At 40.1% G+C, this 18,495-nt stretch overlaps 1 protein-coding gene across 1 annotated transcript; it reads left to right on the top strand.

Annotated features, from left to right (window-relative positions):
- The first annotated feature begins 22 nt into the window (after positions 1–22).
- Positions 23–17,995, top strand: LOC139542550 (protein ILRUN-like). Its single transcript, XM_071348120.1, has 5 exons — positions 23–917; positions 13,934–14,088; positions 14,223–14,420; positions 14,677–14,996; positions 15,110–17,995. The coding sequence occupies exons 1-5, from the start codon at positions 760–762 to the stop codon at positions 15,143–15,145; spliced, it is 867 nt and encodes a 288-aa protein (XP_071204221.1). The 5' UTR covers positions 23–759; the 3' UTR covers positions 15,146–17,995.
- Positions 17,996–18,495: the final 500 nt, after the last annotated feature.

Genomic DNA, 18,495 nt, shown 5'->3' with positions numbered 1-18,495 from the left:
GACTATCCGACCTGAAAATCACTGACGTCAGAGAGCCTCACGGGGAGCCAACCAGCAAATTTTACTTTTCAATATTTAGGGCTTAAAGGGACCACCGGGAAACTATTAACATCCAACACTCAGTGCCTTTCCTGCTTAGGTTCTCACCAAAAGAAAATCAAACAAACACATTTTAATGGGGCATCAAGGCGGGGGAATAAGAGTCTTTGGATCAGAATGTGAATATTTGGAATTAACAAATTATGGCTTCTTTCATAGATTTTCTGTATCCTAATGCATGTATTGTGGATTTGCATCGATTGTAAATGGCATACATTATGTATGGAGACTGTAGAGTTTCAAGACAACTGAATTCTCAGTTGTCTTGAAAGCCCCATTATGCCTTGTTCAAAACAATTGGGAATTCGGAAAAATACGAGCTCAAAACATGACATCAGTTATCTTCAGGTCGGAAAGTCTGAGCGATAGAAAGAGGCCCAATTTCCCGATGTGGAATTCCGAGTTGGATGACCATTTTACATTTTTTTAAATCCCATTCGGGGCTCGTTTTTTTCCCCGAGTTCCCAGTTGTTTTGAACGCACTGACGTCGGAGACTTCCGAGTACCCAGATCCGAGTTCCCTGTTGGTTTGAACGCGGCATCAGTCGTAGATTTGTCACTGTCATGCGCATTTGGGTTGTTGTTTAGATTTTTTATGACAGGTTGAGGCCTCGGACTAAATTAGGAAAGGAACCCTGTCCCTTGTCAGGGAAATCCGCGATGGAGGGCATGGATTTGGATCTGGACCCGGAGCTTATGCAGAAATTTAGCTGCATGGGCACCACCGATAAAGACATCCTCATAGCCGAGTTTCAGAGACTGCTTGGGTTTCAACTGAACCCCGCTGGATGCGCCTTCTTCCTGGACATGACCAATTGGTGAGCTCGGGGACTTGTGGCCTCTCTGTGTTTGCTAATGCTAACTTAGCTAGCTAGTTAGTTAGCTGTATGACGGATAGTCAGCCAACAATCTGTTTGTGATTTTCTTTTTATTTACAATTCAACGAGCAAAAACTATTATTTTGTGTGTCTATTCTTAGATGTAAAATGTAATTAATTGGATTGTCATTTGGATTGCTAGCTAGCTAACTAGCTAGTTGGCTACAGCCAGGATAGTCCTTCCTTCAATGAAAAATCATTGACATGTGGGTCTATTTACTATCATTCTATAACGTTATTGTGGGACGTGTAAATTGCATATCTTTATTTTGTACTGTACCGTCACACTAATTATAATGTCTGGAGAGGATCTTCTTGAATTAACGTTGAACGCATCTTTAGCAAGAGTAGTCATCATATCTAGCTAGGCAAATACAACCAATGAGGCTCGTTTGTCCACTCTGATTTTCTTTTTCAGCAATCCATTTCTTTCCACATGAAAGTGTCCAGGCATTACAAGACCACGGCCTGGGTCACAACAAGGTTCCAAGCATAGAATTAGAATACTAGAAGGAACATAATTGTTATTATGACATAGGTCACAATAAGGTTCAATGCATGATTTGTTATTATGACAGCATAAAAGGCCAGCTGGTTAGGGAGAGTATAGATCAGCCATGGTCTGCCAGTGCTGTGATAAAATTCATTGTTTTACACTATCTTATTGTTATATGCACAGCATGTTTGTTAGCCAGCCAGTTTAAAGGTGTAGTATGCAGAAATTGCTCCGCCTTTTCCTGGTTGCTAAAATTCTAATAGTTAGCCTAATTTCAGTATATGTAACAAAAGAAGCAGTCACTATGTAGAGAATCATTGTACCATTTAAACCGCTGTGAAATATTTTTTCCATAACCAACATTTTTTGACGAAAAATTCAGCAGTTTGAAACTGGTGTTCAAAACCAAAAGTAAAATACCCCCAAAAACTAAACTTAAGAATGGGTAGCATAGAAATAGCGTACATAGAACAGATCTACCGCTTCTTGGACTTGCTTTCAATGAGAATGACATATCTATAACCCACTTTTCTATGTGAATTTGGTAGTTGCCCAAAAAGTTACATATTGTAGGTTTAAGGCTGTGTCTAGACTTGCAGCTTTAGTATTCTGATCATAAAGTTCTGATCATGGAATTCCAAATGTATCATGCATCTACAACTACATTTAAATGTCCCCCGTGCCCACAGTGTGTCCGGATTCCCTTTTTCAAATGCCAGTATGCATTCTACAAACATTGGAATAGGCAAAATATGATAACACAATATAATTGTTTGGCCTACAAACTATTATGACCCATCTATGGAAAGGTGAGTTTCTTATGAAGACGTTCATGTCGGTTGCTCAAAGTCACCCACAAGACTCACCTGAAGATAGCCCGATACAAGAAAAATAATGGAAGTATATATGGTAGTTTAGTGCCTAAAAAAAGGGGGTTAAATATGTATACATTTTTTAAAGTAGTTTCCTGGTCTTTCCTATCTTTCAGATAAAGGACAGACACAACTTCCTTTTTAATATTTCTTGGGACTAGCTGTTTTTCCACGTATGAATCTGTCATTCAATGCATTTCTATGGGCTAATAGCACTAAAGCCAAATTCAGTATTTCATAAATCATTTGGTAATTTTTTTTATACCTAAAGTGTCAAAATCAAATAGCAAAATTATCTTTGGTGTCGCCATCTTAAAACAATTCCATATGTTAGTTAAGTGGAACCCTCCCCCAGGCTTAGACACTAGAGGAGTCATTGGATGAAGGCGTCTTCTGTACAGAGGAGTTTTGTTAAGAGCCACGGCTCGTTCTGAACATTTGAAAGCATAAAGACCTTTCATATCAGCAAGAAATAATTTTCAAAAGGTTAAATTGATACACCCGTTTATAGAGTTAGTGTTCCCACATGGCCATATCCCCATGTTGCAGCGCATGTTTACGGAAGACAGAGGGACCACCTGTGATAACTAATTATCTAGCATGCTCCGAACATCTGTGTGTAACAGAAGGCCACTAGAAACCTGTTTTCACTGAAAAATACTGTTGGTTGCAACTGTGATAAAGCCGGTTAAAACCGTGAACAGTAAGTGTATATTTAGCATTTGTGAAATTATGTTTATGTGATATGAAAGTAAAGGGCTTTGTTTCCTGAACCGTATCACAATTGAGAATCGTTTCACATTTAGATGGAGTGTTTGGCTGCCAGAGCCAGTATACCTTTGAAAATAATATATAACTTCCTTGGACTTTAAGGAGTAACCGTAAGCTCCTTAAGAGTACATCTTGGGCTAACTGCTAATATACCAACGTTCCATACAAGCAATGCAGTCCATCCACAGCCATACACTGGTTGAAATCAGTTGATGATAGGACTTATAAATGCAACAATTACTGATATTGTATAATTATAACACAGCTTTCCAAGAAAACAAACACTAAGACATTTATGGTCTGTCTACATATATTTTAGATGTCAAAGTTAGAACTATAAATTGTTTATACAATAATTTTAGGTTGACAATAATTATATTGCACACTCTTATATTGCATGCCTTTATTTTCCTGCGTAAGTAAAGCAGGAAATGCATCTCCAATGCCTCTACTGCCATTCATTCCAATTAGACTGGTTTGGATTTCTCCCTGAACACCACAATGGCTTCAATTTTCATACCATTCTGGAACTTTGAGGGGTTATGACATAGTACTTGAGTAGGATCTCTATGGTTCCAAGACCCTCCTTTAGATCATGGGCACGTGCTGCAGTCAGCATGTGGTGCAGTTCAAGTTTCGCATGCAGCAATGTTGCAGGTGGAAGGTTTGTCCCCACACAGCAGTGTTCTGCTGTGGAAACGTTTCACAATTTGTTTATTAATGCAACTATGTACACAATACACATCATATCTCGCCGTCGTTCATCCTTAGTAATGTTACTGGACAGTTTATCTTCCATGGTTGTGAACGTTATAACCCCATTCATTGACTATTACATTTGTACAGTTTTGCTTCGCTATTGACTATGGCTAGTTAACTAACAACATACCACTGCATCGTGGCAAATGGGCATTCGAAGGCCTTGATTTGTAATCACGTGAGACTATGTATTTGCACTGTCTCAAATGTGGAACTGCTGCACTCACGTATGACAGTAGGTATGTTGCTGTACATTCAGCTTGCAGCATTTCTGTAGTGTTGCTCTGAGGAACATGCATAATTCTAAAGGTCAATGTCCACTAAAATACATCTGGCCAAATTGTATGAGCAAGGAACATTTGAAAGGGACTAAAAAAAACTTCTCAGAGAATGTAATTCCTGTTGACCAGCTTGTTAGTTAGTAAAAGCCTTTAGGGGTGGTGGATCAGTGGGCTTGGCTTCAGTGGGCTTGGCTAAAGTGGGCTTGGCTCCCTGTCCTTATCAGAGTGTGTCAGGGGGAGGGATTCAAGAAGCAATACAAGTTACCACAGCAGTGGAAATGTTAAACTAAAGGCACAAGATTGCACCTTTTGACTTACTGACTTGACTTAAACCATTTTATTCCATGAGGAGCATAGGTCATCCATAAATCATCTCCACGCACTCTGTTTTTGGGCAGTTCCTTAAGATTGGTCCTTTAAAACCCCCTATAGTCGATGTCCATGCCCCCGCATAATAAAACAATCACCATTTTAAAAATCCATCAGTTTAAGCTAGATATATCAGTTTTTGCATTGGATGTGTCTCAATCCACCGCATCTGCCAATGTCGCACTTCCGCATCTGCAGTGAGAGGTGACAGCTAGAGTGGTGTTTGTCAGACCATGAGACATCCCGGAAATCAGTCTTCTCACAAAATCGTCTGTAGCGTCCGAACGGTTTGGCCTAGAAAAACCTCTCTATAGAAAGATGACTCTTTGACTGTTTCAACTGTTCTGCCTGCGGCTATGGAACCCTGACCTGTTCACCGGACGTGCTACTTGTCCCAGACCTGCTGTTTTCAACTCTCTAGAGACAGCAGGAGCAGTAGAGATACTCTCAATGATCGGCTATGAAAAGCCAAATTACATTTACTCATGAGGTGCTGACTTGTTGCACCCTCGACAACTACTGTGATTATTATTATTTGACCATGCTGGTCATTTATGAACATCTTGGCCATGTTCTGTTATAATCTCCACCCGGCACAGCCAGAAGAGGACTGGCCACCCCTCATAGTCTGGATCCTCTCTACGTTTCTTCCTAGGTTTTGGCCTTTCTTGGGAGTTTTTCCTAGCCACTGTGCTTCTGCACCTGCATTGCTTGCTGTTTGGGGTTTTAGGCTGGGTTTCTGTACAGCACTTTGATATATCAGCTGATGTAAGAAGGGCTATATAAATACATTTGATTTGACTCTCACCAACACAATGGTGTTCTCAGTTTTGCTCTACAGTGGGCTTGGCTCCATTGTAGAGTCCAAAGCATCTTGGGACTCGTCTGAAGTTGGTACAGCCGATCTGCGAACTTCTGTCTGTAGCGTCTGAACAGTTTGGGCTACACACTAATACACCTCTGTGCAAAGGCGAGACTCTCATGAACACGTACAGTACCAGTCAAAAGTTTGGACACCTACTCATTCAAAGGTTTTTCTTTATTTTTATATTTTCTACATTGATGTCTTCACTTTTATTCTACAATCAAAACTATTAAATAACACATATGGAATCATGTAGTAACCAAAGAAAGTGTTAAACAAATCAAAATATATCTTAGATTCTTCAAAGTAGCCACCTTTTTGCTTTGATGACAGCTTTGCACACTCTTGGCATTCTCTGAAACAGCTTCATGAGGTAGTCACCTGGAATGCATTTCAATTAACAGGTGTGCCTTGTTAAAAGTTAATTTGTGGAATTTCTTAATGCGTTTGAGCCAATCAGTTGTGTTGTGACAAGGTACGGGTGGTATACAGAAGATAGCCCTATTTGGTAAAAGACCAAGTCCATATTATGGCAAAAACAGCTCAAATAAGCAAAGAGAAACGACAGTCCATCATTACTTTTAGACATGGTCAGTCAATACGGAAAATGTCAAGAACTTTGAAAGTTTCTCCAAGTGCAGTCGCAAAAACCATCAAGCGCTATGATGAAACTGGCTCTAGTGAAGACCGCCAAAGAAAAGAAAGACCCAGAGTTACCTCTGCTGCAGAGGATAAGTTCATTAGAGTTAATTGCACCTCAGATTGCAGCCCAAATAAATGCTTCATAGAGTTCAAGTAACAGACACATCTCAAAATCAACTGTTCAGAGGAGACTGTGTGAATCAGGCCTTCCTTCATGGTCAAATTGCTGCGAAGAAACCACTACTAAAGGACACCAATAAGAAGAAGAGACTTCCTTGTGCCAAGAAACACGAGCAATGGACATTGGACCGGTGGAAATCTGTCCTTTTGGTTTGTTGATTCCAAATGTGAGATTTTGGGTTCCAACTGCCGTGTCTTTGTGAGACGCAGAGTAGGTGAACGGATGATCACCGCATGTGTGGTTCCCACCCTGAAGCATGGAAAAAGAAAAGCAGCCAACAAGTGCTCAGCATATGTGGGAACTCCTTCAAGACTGTTGGAAAAGCATTCCAGATGAAGCTGATTGCGAGAATGCCAAGAGTGTACAAAGCTGTCAAGGCAAAGAGTGGCTACTTTGAAGAATCTCAAATATTAAATATATTTTGATGTTTAACACTTAATTTTTGGTCACTACATGGTTCCATATGTGTTATTTAATAGTTTTGATGTCTGCACTGTTATTCTACAATGTAGAAAATAGTAAAAATAAAGAGAAACCCTGGAATGGTGTGGAATAGATGTGTCCAAAGTTTTGACTGGTACGGTACATATTTTGACGTCTGAAAAGTCGTCTGAAGGCCCCCCGGTACCAGTTGAAAAAAATGAATGAAAGTGTATATATGAAGAGTGTTTTTAGAGCCAACATTAAATACATATAAAAACATTTTTTTAATAAATTCAAAGCTGATCTTATATCTCTCAGATAAACTTCCTTTTTAGATTTTTTTTTGGGGGGGGCTATCTGTTAAATGTTGTGAATCTACTATTCAATGTGTTTGTATGGGCTAATAGCAGTAGGCCAAATGTGAAGTTTTTCATCAAATATTTTTTTATGTACTTCAAGGGGTCTTAATTCAAGACAGGGTTTAGTCTGTAGATTAAAGTTGCAATATGCAGAAATCGTTCTGCCATTTCATGGTTGCAAAAATCTGAATAGTTTGACTAATTTCAGTTTATATGACAAAACAAGCAATGTCTAGTGTAGAGAATCATTGTACCATCTTAACTGCTGTGAAATATATATTTTCAATAACCAATAATGTTGTATTTTCAGCTGTTTGAAGCTGGTGTACAAAACCGAATGTAAAAGACGCAAAAACAAAACTGTGCAACGTAAGACAAAAAAATTACAAAGGTTTGAGTGAGAGGACTAACTGGTGTGTCCAAATGGCCACACACCTCTCCAAAGTGTGCACAGTTCCTGAGTAATTTCAATGCACTTTTGAATCAGAGTATTCAACTATGAGGTTCTTTTCTTTTTTCAGCTATCTTAGTTGTGCCGTTTTAGGAACTAAAACAAGTACACTTATAGTTGTTTTATTTGGAACACAATCCTGCATCCCCGCCATAACAACATTTATGTTGCTGTTTATCCAATCCGAAAACAACCCATTTATAAATTGCAATCTGGGTCAGGTGGGCATCATTTGAAAGCTTGTTCTATTGCCAACATGACTATCTAATAATTAATTCACTTAGGATTTGTGATATGTTGCCTGAAAAATAATTGGGCAATATTTATATGGTCCCCTTTCAAACAGCCACATTTTTGCAAAGTCATGAACCCCGCCTATTTATAAAATGTATCTTCTTAAAATCTGATTTTTAACTTAACCACAATTCTAACCTTATTTTTTAACCCTAACCTTAAATTAAGACCAAAAAGCATTTGTTTCCCCCCCCCCCCAAGAATTTGTATGATATAGCCAATTTTGACTTTGTATTTGTGGTAACTAGTGGAAACCCAACTGAGCAAGAGACATTCAAATTAGCCAGAGCCACAAAGTAAAAATATTATAAAAATTCATTAAAACAAACATAAGCTTGTGCCTCAAGACAATCCTGTCTCGCAGCTCTACGGACAATTCCTTCGACCTCATGGCTTGGTTTTTGCTCTGACATGCATTGTCAACTACGGGACCTTATATAGACAGGTGTGTGCCTTTACAAATCATGTCCAATCAGTTGAATTTACCACAGGTGGACTCCAATCACGTTGTAGAAACATCCAGGATGATCAATGGAAACAGGATGCACCTGAGCTCAATTTCGAGTCTCATAGCAAAAGGTTTGAATACTTTATGTAAATAAGGTATTTCTGGTTTTAATTTTTAATACAAAAGCAAACATTTCAAAACCTGGTTTCACTTTGTAATTATGGGGTATTGTGTGTAGATTTCAGAAACAAATATATTTAGTCAATTTTAGAATAAGGCTGTAACAAAACTTTGAAAAGGTCAATGGGTAGGAATACTTTCCAAAGCCACTCCACTAATCAGGCCTTTATGGTATGTGTCCAGACTGAAGCCACTCCTCAGTAAAACGAACATGACAGCCCGCTTGGAGTTTGCCAAAAGGTACCTAAAGGACTCTGACCATGGGAAACAAGATTGAACTATTTGGCCTGAAAGCCAAGTGTCACGTCTGGAGGAAACGTGGCACCATCCCTATGGTGCATGGTGGTGGCTGCATCATGTTGTGGGGATGTTTTTCAGCGGTAGGGACTGGGAGAGTAGTCAGGATCGAGGGAAAGCAAAGAGATCAGAGAGATCCTTGGGGAAAACCTGCTCCAGAGCGCTCAGGACCTCAAACTGGGGCGAAGGTTCACCTTCCAACAGGACATCGACCCTAAGCACACAGCCAAGACAACGCAAGAGTGACTTCAGGACAAGTCTCTGAATGTCCTTGAGTGGCCCAGCCAGAGCCCGGACTTGAACCCGATCGAACATCTCTGGACAAACCTGAAAATAGCTGTGCAGCGACACTCACCATCCAACCTAACAGAGCTTGAGAGGATCTGCAGAGAAGAATGGGAGAACCTCTCCAAATACAGGTGCGCCAAGCTTGTAGCGTCATACCCAAGAAGACTTGGCTGTAATCGCTGCCAAAGGTGCTTCAACAAAGTACTGAGTAACGGTTCTGAATACTTATGTGAATATAATGTATTTTTTATATATATATACAGTGAGGGAAAAAAGTATTTGATCCCCTGCTGATTTTGTACGTTTGCCCACTGACAAAGAAATGATCAGTCTATAATTTTAATGGTAGGTTTATTTGAACAGTGAGAGACAGAATAACAACAAAAATATCCAGAAAAACGCATGTCAAAAATGTTATAAATTGATTTGCATTTTAATGAGGGAAATAAGTATTTGACCCCCTCTCAATCAGAAAGATTTCTGGCTCCCAGGTGTCTTTCATACAGGTAACGAGCTGAGATTAGGAGCACACTCTTAAAGGTAGTGCTCCTAATCTCAGTTTCTTACCTGTATAAAAGACACCTATCCACAGAAGCAATCAATCAATCAGATTCCAAACTCTCCACCATGGCCAAGACCAAAGAGCTCTCCAAGGATGTCAGGGACAAGATTGTAGATCTACACAAGGCTGGAATGGGCTACAAGACCATTGCCAAGCAGTTTGGTGAGTAGGTGACAACAGTTGGTGCGATTATTCGCAATTGGAAGAAACACAAAAGAACTGTCAAACTCCCTTGGCCTGGGGCTCCATGTAAGATCTCACCTCGTGGAGTTGCAATGATCATGAGAATGGTGAGGAATCAGCCCAGAACTACATAGGAGGATCTTGTCAATGATCTCAAGGCAGCTGGGACCATAGTCACCAAGAAAACAATTGGTAACACACTACGCCGTGAAGAACTGAAATCCTGCAGCGCCCGCAAGGTCCCCCTGCTCAAGAAAGCACATATACATGCCCGTCTGAAGTTTGCCAATGAACATCTGAATGATTCAGAGGACAACTGGGTGAACGTGTTGTGGTCAGATGAGACCAAAATGGAGTTCTTTGGCATCAACTCAACTTGCCGTGTTTGGAGGAGGAGGAATGCTGCCTATGACCCCAAGAAACCATCCCCACCGTCAAACATGGAGGTGGAAACATTATGCTTTGGGGGTGTTTTTCTGCTAAGGGGACAGGACAACTTCACAGCATCAAAGGGACGATGGACGGGGCCATGTACCGTCAAATCTTGGGTGAAAACCTCCTTCCCTCAGCCAGGGTATTGAAAATGGGTCGTGGATGGGTATTCCAGCATGACAATGACCCAAAACACACGGCCAAGGCAACAAAGGAGTGGCTCAAGAAAAAGCACATTAAGGTCCTGGAGTGGCCTAGCCAGTCTCCAGACCTTAATCCCATAGAAAATCTGTGGAGGGAGCTGAAGGTTCGAGTTGCCAAACGTCAGCCTCGAAACCTTAATGACTTGAAGAAGATCTGCAAAGAGGAGTGGGACAAAATCCCTCCTGAGATGTGTGCAAACCTGGTGGCCAACTACAAGAAACATCTGACCTCTGTGATTGCCAACAAGGGTTTTGCCACCAAGTACTAAGTCATGTTTTGCAGAGGGGTCAAATACTTATTTCCCTCATTAAAATGCAAATCAATTTATAACATTTTTGACATGCGTTTTTCTGGATGTTTTTGTTGATATTCTGTCTCTCACTGTTCAAATAAACCTACCATTAAAATTACAGACTGATCATTTCATTGTCAGTGGGCAAACGAACAAAATCAGCAGGGGATCAAATACTTTTTTCCCTCACTGTATATACACACACACACACACACACACACACGGTTGAATTCAGAAGTTTACATACACCTTAGCCAAATACATTTAATCCTGACATTTAATCCTAGTTAAATTCCCTGTCTTAGGTCAGTTAGGATCACCACTTTATTTTAAGAAGGTGAAATGTCAGAATATTAGTAGAGAGACTGATTTATTTCAGCTTTTAGTTATTTCATCACATTCCCAGTGGGTCAGAAGTTTACATACTCATTTCCTTTTAAATTGTTTAACTTGGGTCAAATGTTTCGGGTAGCCTTCCACAAGCTTCCCACAATAAGTTGGGTGAATTTTGGCCCATTCCTCCTGACAGAGCTGGTATAACTGAGTCAGGTTTGTAGGCCTCCTTGCTCATGCACACTTTTTCAGTTCTGGACAAAAATGTTCTATGGGATTGAGATCAGGGCTTTGTGATGGCCACTCCAATACCTTGACTTTGATGTCCTTAAGCCATTTGCCACAACTTTGGAAGTATGCTTGGGGTCATTGTCCATTTGGAAGACCCATTTGAGACCAAGCTTTAACTTCCTGACTGATGTCTTGATGTTGCTTCAATATATCCACATCAATTTCCTTCCTCATGATGCGATCTATTTTGTGAAGTGCACCAGTCCCTCCTGCAGCAAAGCACCCCAACAACATGATGCTGCCACCCCCATGCTTCACGGTTGGGATGGTGTTCTTCGGCTTGCAAGCCTCCCCCTTTTTCCTCCAAACATAACGATGGTCATTATGGCCAAACAGTTCTATTTCTGTTTCATCAGACCAGAGGACATTTCTCCAAAAAGTACAATCTTTGTCCCCATGTGCAGTTGCAAACCGTTGTCTGGCTTTTTTATGGCGGTTTTAGAGCAGTGATTTCTTCCTTGCTGAGCGGCCTTTCAGGTTATGTCGATATAGGACTCGTTTTACTGTGGATATAGATACTTTTGTACCTGTTTCCTCCAGCATCTTCACATGGTCCTTTGCTGTTGTTCTGGGATTGATTTGCACTTTTCGCACCAAAGTACGTTCATCTCTAGGAGACAGAACACGTCTCCTTCCTGAGCGGTATGATGGCTGCGTGGTCCCATGGTGTTTATACTTGCGTACTATTGTTTGTACAGATGAACGTGATACATTCAGGCATTTGGAAATTGCTCCCAAGGATGAACCAGACTTGTAGAGGTCTACAAAAAAAAAATTCTGAGGTCTTGGCTGATTTCTTTTGATTTTCCCATGATGTCAAGCGAAGAGGCACTGCGTTTGAAGGTAGGCCTTGAAATACATCCACAGGTACAACTCCAATTGACTCAGGCTAATTGACATCATTTATCAGAAGCTTCTAAAGCCGTGACATAATTTTCTGGAATTTTCCATGCTGTTTAAAGGCACAGTCAACTTAGTGTATGTAAACTTATGACTAACTGGAATTGTGATACAGTGAATTATAAGTGAAATAATCTTTCTGTAAACAATAGTTGGAAAAATGACTTGTGTCATGCACAAAGTAGATGTCCTAACCGACTTGCCAAAACTATAGTTTGTTAACAAGAAATTTGTAGAGTGGTTGAAACACAGTTGGAGTCATTATTCATATATATATTTTTAAAAATGTAAACATGTTTTTGCTTTGTCATTATGGGGTATTGATGATTGATGAAAAAGGCCAATATCTCTTGCTTAAACAGACAGGTGTTTTTTGCCTTGAGCCGAGTATGAGGGGTCCTGAAGCGAATAAATTATATTTAAAAAAATATATATAGAGATGTTCCCTATGGTTTGTATTAATTTGTTTTAGATATGTTACGAATTTGCACAATGTACACTACCGTTCAAAAGTTTGGGGTCAGTTAGAAATGTCCTTGTTTTTGAAAGAAAAGCACTTATTCTAATGGACAAAAACAACATCAAAATGATCAGAAATACAGTGTAGACAACTATTGTAGCTGGAAACGGCTGAATTATTTTAAAATATATGTTTTTAGGAAATATCTACATAGTGGGCCTCTGTACGCCTATCAGCAACCATCACTCCTGTGTTCCAATGGCACGTTGTTAGCTAATCCAAGTTTATAATTTTAAAAGGCTAATTGGTCATTAGAAACCCCTTTTTCAATTAGCACAGCTGAAAACTGTTGTTCCGATTAAAGAAGCAATAAAACTGGCCTTCTTTTGACTAGTTGAGTATCTGGAGCATCGACATTTGTCGGTTCGATTACAGGCTTAAAATGGCCAGTCTATTCATGTTCTGAGAAATGAAGGCTATTCCATGCGAGAAATTGCCAATAAACTGAAGATCTCGTACAACGCTGTGTACTACTCCCTCCACAGAACAGCGCAAACTGGCTCTAACCAGAATAGAAAGAGGAGTGGGAGGCCCCGGTGCACTACTGAGCAAGAGGACAAGTACATTAGAGAGTCTAGTTTGCGAAACAAACGCCTCAAAAGTCCTCAACTGGTAGCTTCATTATATAGTACCTGCAAAACACCAGTCTCGACGTCAAAAGTGAAGAGGCGACTCCGGGATGTTGGCCTTCTAGCCATTGAAGAGGAGTGGGACAACATTCCACAGGCCACAATCAACAGCCTGATCAACTCTATGTGAAGGAAATGTGTCTTGCTGCATGAGGCAAATGGTGGTCACACCAAATACAGACTGGTTTTCTGATCCACGCCCCTCTCTTTATTTTTTTTATCTGTGACCAACAGATGCATATCTGTATTCCCAGTCATGTGAAATCCATAGATCAGGGCCTAATGAATTTGTTTCAATTGACTGATTTCCTTATATGAACTGTAACTCAGTAAAATCCTTGAAATTGTTGCGTTTTATATCTTTGTTCAGTATACTTTTAGTACTTTTAGTCTAGTCTCTGAGACCAGGCTGAATTCAGGCACTTATGTACCCAAATCTGCCAGTTTCAACCCGTATAGGGGTGTGTTTGTAACGGGTTAAGTTTTCTTCAAACAAGTCTTCCTTTAGTATAAATATGGTATTTTTGCTTGATTTCCCCCTCTTTTCAACCTCCACCCTTTGCATCAAAACGGGGATAGTTGTATTCTACTAACTGATATCCATTTCTTTCCCCCATTTTTACGTCTCTCATAGGAACTTACAAGCAGCCATCGGAGCCTACTATGACTTTGAAAGCCCCAACATCAATGCACCATGCATGTCTTTTGTTGGGGATGTGACGATCGGTGAGGGGGAGTCTGTTCCCCCTGACACACCATTCACTAAGACGTGGAGGATACAGAACACAGGTTGGTTGAAGTGAAAAGACCCTTTAGGAGCAGCATACAGTCACAGCCTAACAAGCTACTGATCGTTACTGCGGCTGGCAATTGAGGTAATTGTTTATCAATTTCATCATGTGTAATTTGTTTGTCTCTCGCAGGAGCCGAGTCATGGCCCCCTGGGGTATGTCTGAAGTATGTTGGAGGGGACCAATTTGGTCATGTGAACATGGTGATGGTGCGCTCATTAGACCCCCAGGAGATGGCTGATGTCAGTGTGCAGATGCGTAGCCCAGCGGCTCCTGGCATGTACCAGGGCCAGTGGAGGATGTGCACAGCCACAGGACTCTTCTATGGGGGTGAGAAACTTTATTTAGCAGTCAACTGTTATAACTGTTTAGCACCGATTTTAACAAATTATAAATGTATTTGTTTAAACCTTTCCACATCCGTTAGAAAGTATACTCTGATGTAACGTGTTACCGCAGTCAAATGTTGAATCCACCAATGCTTTCATCACTTGAATATATTGAAGGTCTAATGCTTATACTAGGTGTAGTTTTCTAAAAACCTTTCCCCCGGTGGAGTGTTAACATTATTCTCTCCCGACTGTAGATATGATCTGGGTGATCCTCAGCGTGGAGGTGGGTGGCCTCTTGGGTGTGACGCAGCAGCTGTCTTCCTTCCAGGCCGAGTTTAACACCCAGCCTGCCCGCAACATGGAGGGAGACTACAACCCCTTCGCCTCTCCACAGAAACACGCCGGTAGCAACGACAACAGTCACCGTGACGACAGTGGTCTCAAGGACCCCGCGGACACCTGGGAGGGTGGCCCGGACGAAATGCAGCAAGAGCAAAATGGACTGTCACAAAACTCTGTGAATATAGCAACAAACGGTCTCCAAAGCAACTTATCAGTAGTGACTTACAGCCAGGTAAGACCTATATGGAGCAACAATAAACTTCTTAGGGATACACGTATAACCAAAACTTTGTATTTATTAATATTTTTCTATATCCAGAAGATGTTTCTTTATTTTCCCCACAGGGTATTCACGGACCCTATCCTTTTGGGCAGTCTTAAGACATGGGAAACATCGTCACAACCAGGCAGCACTGTGTTCCTGGATTCACATCAACTAATGAGGGAGGATTACCTGTGGCTGGTGGAGTATCCTGAGATTCATATAAACACTTATGCAAAGTCCCACCTCCACTTTACTGCAAAACAAACAGAAACCAGAAGACATAGCTGCTCTGTTCTGTCCCAGCATACGACTCAACCAACAACATCCCACATCCAGTGTATGCATGTGTGAATGCTAAGTTAAAAATGAGAGTGCTACAAATCTTTTTAAAAGCGATGAGACAAGTTTTTTTTCTGATCTTTATTTTTTGTTTTTTAGTTGTCGTGTCTGAATGCAGTTGAGACTACAGTGATGAAAGGAGTAGTGTGTGTCTGTTTGCGCGGTTGTGTGTGTTTGCGTGTGTTGTGCAACCTGAAAGAGACAGACTAGGGAGGAAAAGCCATTTATTTTGCGTACTGATCCTCTAGTTCCTAAACTGACTTAAAAAAATGTAATCTGTTCTCTTCTTACTTTTTTATCCTAATTTCACAGTGTATACTTTTCAGGGACAGGAGAGTAATTCCACAAATTCAGCAGCCTGATATGCATGTATTGTTGTTGATGTTTTCTGGTAACATCAAATGAAGAACAGCTCATTCACATGCATTTGCTGTTCACTATTTGCTGTAGCTTCACTTTGATTCTGTTACTCTGAAGTTGAGCTACAGTATATCCATCCACTAGAGGGAGGTCTTTATCAAAATTGCAGTTGCCCAGTCCTGTAAAAAGAAAAAGAAACATTAACTAACATTTACTCAAAGGATCCACTATATCAGGGTCAATACATGGGAAGTAGATTTGTATCAGCACCCTGTAGGTTCAATTTGTTTTCATTTGTTCTGTAAGATTGCAAAAGTCCACATGTTGCAAAGCCATGACGTTTCTGGCTTTTATTGTCTTGAGTTGAATGTATTTGCAGAATGTAGAGCTATGTTGTTTTGAAGCATCTTTGCTTATTTTGCCCAAAGATCTTATACATTTGCTTTGAAAAAGGCACAGCTTGATTGATGTTTTCAGATTCTCTAGCCATTTTGCTAATGATCCTGGGCTTTGGAATAAACTGTTGAGGGAAAATTCTGAAATCACAATTAGTGTCCTCTTGCTCAGACATTAAAATGTTAAACAACTCGTTCTTTCAAATATATGTTTGTACCGGCAGTCAATTCATTAGTCCCTCAAGAGTCTATATAAAGAATGTGTGAAAGGTTCTGAACAGTTATTCTGAAAAGTACTTTTTCTCTCATGGCTAACTACCAGGATGTTTGAAGTGGGCAGGGTGTTTCTATTCATGACCGACAACTCGCCTTGACTGACAGCTCTTTGAAATGCCTATGTCAAGCAACTTGGATGCGGTGAGCGGCGTTGCAATACAATTATCTCAAGCTAATTTGGTAATACATAAAGCAACTCAAACAACATTGAATTTGCATCAATGATATTTGTTTTGGCATGTCTCTTGTGATGCGGTTCACAGCAGCACTGATGGATGTGTTGGCTTGACAACTGCGTTGGCGTTTTAAACGACCCTTCTCCCTCTTTTGCTCCATGCTGGGTGAAGACCTAGCTAGCCAGTAACACCAGACACAGATGAATGGGGAAACATATGTGTCTTTTCCACAGATGAATAGGGTAGACTTTTCATTATATTTGCTGACACCCTACAGTAAAATGTTGGCACCAGTAGAGTAGCTATCTAGCTATATAAACCAAGCCCCTCCAAACACACCTTTGCCGATGTTGGTTAGAAGGTGGTACTTATTTAAATTAGGTAAGACAGTATCATGTTACCACTAGTGTATTAAAATTAGAGTTAAAGTGATGTCCCCTTAATAATGAATCCAAGTGTTTGACATGGGGGAGCGGACCACGAACTTTATGATCAAACTTTATCATTGTAGAAGCAACAGTCATTTTTCATACTTTGGTCATCATACTTTGATCTGGTTTCATCCAAATATCATTCAATTTCATGAAAAACATGATTTTGACTGTTCAAGACCTTTTAAGTTACTTGCACTAACTGGCTAATCTCTATGCACTGAGTAGTTAACTATCGCTTCTTTTACTATGGTCAGTTGTCTTTACACTTCAGTTTCATGCCTGGAAGGCTACATGCCTTTTTATCTTGTATTTGTTATCTTTCCATCTGCAACTAGTGAAGACTTTGACAACCTGGCTAGCGAGATTACCTTTTTCAAATATTCACTTTACATAGGGGGGAGTAGGGCAACAAACAGCAGCACACTCATTTACCCCCAGGGATGACTGTGTACTATGAAAATGTCACAGCAGTATCATTGTCCAGAACCACACCTCTTGTCATGGTTGATCTGCCTAGGTAACAGTATGCCCTGACGGCATTTGGAAATATCTTGGATCAATTGCATGTGCTCTTGAAACCTATGAAGCATGGTAATGACAAACGTTTCTCCTCGTCTTAAAAACAAATTAATACACTGCCCTCTAATCTCCCTGGTTGCGTCTCAAATCGCCCCCAATTCCCTTTTATAGTTCCCTTACTATATAGGGAATAGGGTACCATACCATTTGGGACACATCCCCATTTTTATCTTTTTCATTTACAATTGGATGTCATGTATGTACTGAGTGATACATTTGCTTCTTTTTTGGTATGGTAGATTTTTCTTTCTTTGAAGTTTTCAGGGGTCAGAGTGGTGAATGGATGACTTGGTGCTAGAGTCTACAGCAGCACATTTATGAGACAAAGTCAGAGCAAAGAAATGAAAGCCCTCTTTCTGTATGTTTGAATGAACATTTGTATAATTAAATTATCACTGAAAACCAAATGCTGGCCGTTTCTCCATGGTCTTTATTTTTTACATACTTTATCTTGCGTTCACTAGTTTTGCAGTAATACATTTCTCTCCAGATTTAATTTCTTTCAACTGATCAGATTTAATCATGCACTAAAGACACAAAAAACATGTATTTATTATGTACAGGTAGTGGAAATGGATGCCTGTAACATTTACTAAGCAAGCAACTTAAGAATGAATAACTTGCTTTCATTAACTGTAACTTTTCCTCTACTAATGTCAATAAGCTCTCCAAATCAAAAGGTCATGATGACTAATGTCACTAGTTTTTGTTCAGGTTTCCACTACACTATATAACTGATTACTTTGCACCAAATTTAACAGTGGTTCATTCATACAATCACCCAGACTGATGGCTGGAATTAATTTATCTCATGTGGCATTGATCAATATTTTTGGCATGATTAAATTAAAATACTAAAAATCTTATGAAAAGCCAATAAATATCCAGTTAGACAAGGATATAAACG

This window comes from Salvelinus alpinus, chromosome 17 (assembly GCF_045679555.1).
Source record: "Salvelinus alpinus chromosome 17, SLU_Salpinus.1, whole genome shotgun sequence".
Lineage (NCBI taxonomy): Eukaryota > Metazoa > Chordata > Actinopteri > Salmoniformes > Salmonidae > Salvelinus > Salvelinus alpinus.
Note: the sequence above shows the minus strand (reverse complement) of the source record. Positions and strands in the feature narration are given on the sequence as shown.